The 6734-nt window shown below is 37.2% G+C and overlaps 1 protein-coding gene across 1 annotated transcript in view; it reads left to right on the top strand.

Moving 5' to 3' along the window:
* The first annotated feature begins 480 nt into the window (after positions 1-480).
* Positions 481-6734, top strand: part of chpfb (chondroitin polymerizing factor b) — a 12888-nt gene continuing 6634 nt past the window's right edge. The window contains 3 exon segments of the mRNA XM_071582302.1: positions 481-826; positions 3043-3599; positions 4355-4542. Of these exon segments, the coding sequence (XP_071438403.1) occupies positions 525-826; positions 3043-3599; positions 4355-4542 (1047 nt within the window). The 5' untranslated portion in view covers positions 481-524.

Below are 6734 nucleotides of genomic sequence, written 5' to 3'. Positions count from 1 at the left end.
GTTTTTTTTTACAATAATACGTTTTCTTCTTCTTTTTAATTGAATGTTTAAAATAAAACCTAAAAATTTGAGTTTTTTTCTTTTTTATTATATTTTTCTTTTTTATATGCGTGTGTGTGTGTGTGTGCGCCCTTGCCTAACGCGTCCAAATGTAGGATTACATTCACAGTCTCAAACAGACCGGTCGCCCTCTAGTGAGACAAAGAAAGATCATAAACTTTCCAGGTCAAACGCGTTTTCCTCGCAATATCCTAGGGCAAACGACCAAATTCGCGTTTACCCCTAAATTATAGCTGGAGTTAATGATAGGTTTGTTGCGGTTTCGCACATGGCACCTCCTCCATCCATGCCTCTGTCGAATGGCAGTAATCAGCGCTTAGAATTTGCATTGACTGACGTCTGGTTAGTAAAGGGCGGAGTCCGGAGCGATGACACGTCAGAAGGCAACAGAGACAGTCTCGTCTGTCCCTCAGCCGCGTTCTGCTAAAAGCATCTCCCCATTGTGCTGAGGAGCGACTGAAAGCATGAGAATTGCAATGTTAGTGTCTCTCATCAGGCCGACCGGGCCGATTATTGTGGGCATCTCTCTGGGATTCACTCTGAGTCTCCTCAGCGTCACCTGGGTGGATGAGTCCTGCGACTCTGACTGGATGGGAGCCGCCGACGAGATGCTCATAGGGCAGCCTGGGAGCTCGAAAGGGGCCCGTAAGCCTAGTTCGATATCCACTGGCACAACTGAAAATGGAAATGTCGAAGAGGACTTTGAGCCCAGAATAGTACCTTATAACAAGCCTGCCCAGGAAGGTCCTCCAAAGAAAGTTTTCAGGTAGGTGTAGCATGGAGCTCCACCAGTGATTCTATAGAGCGCATCCTGACCAAAGTCTCTCGGGTGTATTTAAAGCGCGCATGAATGGTTGTGAGTAGTTTGCACAAAAAAAGAAAAAAAAAAGTAATGATAATAAAAACAACATCTCAAGCTGATTTATTTTGTTTGTGCTTTTCTGCAAGAGGACTGCAGCTAAACTAAAGTTACCTGGTTTGTCTTTTATGCACAAAAGAGGGAACATTTTAGTAGGGCGATTGCTATTTAAAGAGCAAAGGCTCTGATCTTGCCCCTTGGCCTCTAGAAGCTGATACACCTAATGATGTCATCAGGTCACCTTAGGTTTAGTAATCTGAACTACAATGAGATATATATACACTGTATATATATATTTAAAAGTTTAATATAGTAACTATAGTTTCTGCTAAAACAAAACATAGAATGACGTCTGCAGTTTCAGAAGCCAGAAAAAAAAACTTTCTGTGTGGAATAAACACCTAGTTGCCTGTCAACATTTTTTGGCAATATGTCAAAGATTTAGAATAAGAAAAAAATCAATATAAAGTACACATAATCAATTTTGTAACACATAATCTAAGCACATTTTTAAACTTAATATTTCAACATTAACCCTGTTGTTGTTATTGTGAAACAACAGAAATTTGGAAGAACCTTTATGCAGTACTTTCTGAAGAGTGGTGCATAGTGAGTAAAGCTGTTCAAGCTTCATGGTTTTCAAGCCAAAATTTCAAGAAAATTAAATTGTGAAATCATTAACTAATCTTCTCCTCTGCTGAAGTTCTGAAATCTAGTTTAGTTTCACACTGAGGGTCATGGATGCCAAAAAATATTAATTTACTCATGTGTGTCTCAACTGAACACAAAATGGCAAATCAAATGTGTGGAAAAGAGAATGAGATTTGAGAGTGGTAGATCGTTTTCATTGAATAACTTTGGCCTAAATTTTCTTCACACAAAGCTACTCCCTAGTAAAAAAAAAAATAATATATTTAAAATACTATATACTAAGTATAGTTCAAATCTGTTAACATATTTACTGACATGTCACTTGAGACACACTAATATAAAAATTATAATTCAACTTTTTATGGAGTACTACTTGTGCACAATGCACATTTCTTAATATGAAGCCTAAAATGTGTTTTAATGTCACTAATGATAAAGATTGTATGATCTTTCAATGCAAAATATTTAAAGTGTACGCAACGTATACTTGCTATAGTTTCACCTTAGCACAGTCAAATATACTTAGTATATCTTTAGTTGGACTTCAGCACTACTTCCACAAAATGAAAGTGAATCAAGTACAAAATTATTTGTTCTAATTTAGCAGACTTTAGATATACTAGTAACTGAAGGGTATTTTTTATTAAGTACATAAATATGTAAATGTATTTGTAGTATACATAGCATGAAATATATGTATTTTAAATACATTTTAGGGTAACACTTTACTTGAAGGGGTGTGCATAAGACTGACATGACACCTTCATAATCATGACATGACACATGTCATGAATATGAAAGAGGTTTTATGCATGTTTATGACAACTGTAATTAAGTGTCATTCGCTCAGTTATGTCATTTTTAATGCAAACATGACATTATTTGACCTAACACTAATCTAACCCTACCCCTACCCTTACCCCTAACCATAGACCATACCAAAGACATCTCAAACAATGTCATCTTTGCATTAAAAATGACATAACTGAGCGAATGACACTTAATGACAGTTGTCATAAACATGCATAAAACCCCTTCATATTCATGACATGTGTCATGTCATGATTATGTAGGTGTCATGTCATGATTATGAAGGTGTCATGTCAGTCTTATGCACACCCCTTCAAGTAAAGTGTAACCCATTTGGGTATATATTTTGTTTCACTAGGGCTATGTCATATGGTTTCAGATTTAGGTTTGTCCTATTACTACGTGCTGTCATATGGAAAGAACTGCATGACAATAATTTTGGGTTTCATGGGAAAAAATGACAGTTTTAAATGACATGGGTAAATAATGACACAACTGCTGCCTATTTTGGACTTCTGTGTGTGGTATGTTATAAATGGTTGGGTTGGTTTATTTAACCAACTGACACATCAAACCCAGCTGTGCTTGTGACCTAATGCAAATCTGCTGTGATGTTTTTACTCTTCATGTTATTATTTTATCCTCAATCGTTCTCTCTCCAGAGCCAAGTATGCCAGCACAGAGCTTGGAATTCATGAACGTCTCTTTGTCTCTGTATTTACCTCCAAAACCACCATAAGCACTTTAGCTGTGGCCATCAACCGGACTCTTAACCACCACCTGGATGGCCGGCTCATCTTCTTTACAGGCACTCGCAATCGTAAACTACCTAATGGAATGTTTGTGGTGGCCCATGGTGACGAGCGTCCAGTTCCAAACATGTTTCAATCTGTCCGATATCTTCTAGAGCATCACATTGCTGATTACGATTGGTTCTTCTTCGTCCAGGATGATACCTACACCCAGCCAGAAAGGCTGAAGACCTTAGTAAGCCACCTGAGCATGGATCTTCAGCTTTACATGGGCCACCCTGGGGAGTTCATTGGAGGTGAAACCCAGGGGAGGTACTGTCACAGTGGACCAGGATTTCTACTATCCCGTGCTCTACTTCTGAAGCTCCAGCCTTTCTTGGAGCAAGAATCATGAGACACTGAAAATTGGATTAATGGCTGCTGAAAATTTAGCTTTGCTGTCACAGGAATAAATTATATTTTAAAATATTTCAATTAATTTATTTAAAACAGTTATTTTAAATTTGAATAATATCTAACAGCATTACTGTTTTACTGTATTTTTGATCAAATAAAAACAGACTTGGTGAACATAAGAGGCTTCTTTCAAAAACATAAAAAAATCTTTCTGGCCCCATACTTTTGAATGGTAGTGTAGGTACTCTGAACCACATGTCTCATACAAAATACATCTGTAACCCATTGACAGAAGATTCATGTTACAGGGACACAAAAATATGACCGTGCTTTAGTTCTACTGTAAATGCAGAAATGATACAAAGTTGTTGTTGGGTTTTTTTTCACCTTTTAAAAAAAAAAATTCAATAGCTATTTTTATTTCAAGACAACCTAAATAAATTGTAAGTTAATGCAAAATCATTGTAGATTCAGACTAATTAAAAAATGACATTACATGATTTCATTAAAAAAAAAGTTCAGTAAGTTTTCTTCTGCTGCTGAGCCACAAAGTAAATGACTTCCTGTTCTCGGCAGGCCAGCTGCAGACCTGCTGCGATTTGTGCAGTTAATTAGCATGGTTACAACAAGACATTAAACAGCATTACTGCAAATTGCAAAGGTCTGCTGACTAGAGCTGACCAGAATTAACCTAGAGGTGCTGTCTATGAAACTATCATCACATTCTTGTTACAGTGCCAAATGTTGAGGCATGTGAAAAACACAATACATATAAATATATTTATGTAAAATAATACATTCTGATCTAATTTCAATCTTGCTTTACCTCAGGGCCTGAATTATAATTATCTTACAATGGAAAACAATATGGACCTTCCCAGAATGGAAAATGATGGATTCCAGAATGCTCTCACTGTTCATCCTGTGACCAGTGCAGAATTTATGTATCGTCTGCACAAACATTTCACAGAAATAGAACTGCAGAAGACCTATGAAGAGATTGAAAAACTACAGGTTAGATTTTCAACTTCTCTACAACAACAATGTGTCTTACTTTAGCACTGCTTTTTTAGCTCTTTATTTTGTACATCATGCATGACATTTCTTTAATGTTGCTCATACAAAAGCCATCAAAACCAGCCTCTGTACTTTTTCTAAATTCATACTTTTTGAATGCATGCTACATTACATTTAGCTTGTCACTGGGGCGGTACCCTCACAGGTACATCTTTCTACCTTATCAACAAAACCCACCATAAAGCAGTGGTTCTATTCTTTTTTTGACTCAAACGCCCTACAATTTTCACAACAATATTAAAATGTATGGAGTTACTTGTGTGTCTTTTTTTCATTCAATCAAACATATTGTGTTTGAGAGCAAAATTAATTATATTGCAATTAAAAAACATTCTTGCTATGAATTTTTTTAATTACAAAAATAAAGTAATTGATAACAAAACCCTTTGCATTGCAAACAAACGCTCTCTTTCCTTTATGTAGTTCCCACACTTTTCATTATGCACCCATATATTTTGCTTCCTGTTCTGCTGTAATTTTTTGTGAGTCTAAAATCTTTATTTGTGAGTTGAAATGTTTTGCTTCCGAGTTGAAAAGTTTTGAAACTGGCATTTAAGTGTGTTCTAAAGAAGGTCATGATCATGACATTAGACAATGACGTGTTGTTCTTCACGCCACAACCTCGATCTCTGTTCGGGAACCGTGCAGTGGGTGTGGCCAAATTAGTGCACAAAGCGAGAGTGATCAATAGAAACAGGTCTTTCATTCTGGTGCATAGTTACTGCCCACTGAGATGCTGTTTCACTCACAAGCAAAACTTTTCAACAGATTTTAGACCCGCAAAAATGACAGCAGAACAAAGAGCAAAATGTGGTGGTGTGTAATGAAAAGTGTGGGAACTGAATAAAGGAAAGAGAATATGCAATCCAAAGAGTTTGATCAATTACTTTAGTCTTAACAAGACTTTTTATTTGTAATTTTTTTTTATTACAATATTATTAGTTTTGCTCTCAAACACAGTATTATTGACTGAATAAAAAAGACAAAAGTAACTCCATACAAATGCCCCATGACTTTTGTTATTTACTGGATAAGCAAGGGTTCATTGAATTAAAAAAAAAAATTACTAAATATTTTATAACTATGCATAACTAGATTATAATCTTTATATGACCTTTTGAGGTCTAGAAATCACACTTTTAAAATTTCCCTCCTCAATATATTCAGGTTTTCTAAAACCATGGTGTTCCCTAAAGAAAATAAAACATTTATAAAGAAGAAGAATTATATTACTTAATATTTTAGTTGTTTTGTTATCTTGAACCCCCTTGAAAGTTTGCTGAGGCCCTCTGGTTGAAAACCACTGATCTAAAGGGTACTATACTACACCTTAATATACTTAAACTAAAATGCACATTTTAAGATCATTGAAAGGCATGAAGGTGTACTGTCCCAGTGACAAGCCTTTTCTCCTAAAGATACAGTGTCGTGTTTGTTTTTATGGATTTTGTCAGCTTTTCATGAATCTTGCTTTTCACCCTTAGTCTGAGATAAAGAATGTCAGTAAAGTAGCAGTGGATGGAAACAAGAGTGCATTGTGGCCCATCGGCATCACACCTCCCTTTGAACCCAAGAGCCGCTTTGAGGTACTGCGTTGGGACTACTTTACTGAAGATAGCTTTTTCTCCTGTGTGGACGGTGCTCCTAAATGCCAGCTCAATGGTGCTGATCGTGATGACGTGACTGACATCATCAAGGTCGCTGTTGAAGAGCTCAACAAAAAATACAACCCTTTTGTACAGCTGAGCGCTCCACGGCTGGTGAACGGTTACAGGCGCTTGGACCATACACGAGGGATGGAGTACACCTTGGACCTGCAGTTCCAGGCCACGACTGAGTCTGGTCACCAGAAATCTATCACACTCCGTGTACACCTTGTGCGACCCCTTAGCCAAGTAGAGATTATCCCCATGCCTTATGTCACAGAGGCTACACGAGTCCACGTCCTCCTGCCTCTCACCAGTTATGACTCCCATGTAGCACTGCACTTCTTAGATCACTGTTTCTCCAACTTGTTTGAGACTGGTGAGAATGCAGTTCTTAACTTCCTGTTCACCTATGAACCCGCCGAAGCCCAAAAAGTGAGTACAAATGACGTCTTTGCAGAGGTCAAGGCTAAGATCACTTCC

This window comes from Sinocyclocheilus grahami, unplaced genomic scaffold (assembly GCF_001515645.1).
Source record: "Sinocyclocheilus grahami isolate Dianchi unplaced genomic scaffold, SAMN03320097.WGS_v1.1 scaffold534.1, whole genome shotgun sequence".
NCBI classification, from domain to species: domain Eukaryota; kingdom Metazoa; phylum Chordata; class Actinopteri; order Cypriniformes; family Cyprinidae; genus Sinocyclocheilus; species Sinocyclocheilus grahami.
The sequence above is the reverse complement of the archived record's forward strand: the minus strand, read 5'-3'. Positions and strand labels throughout refer to the sequence as shown.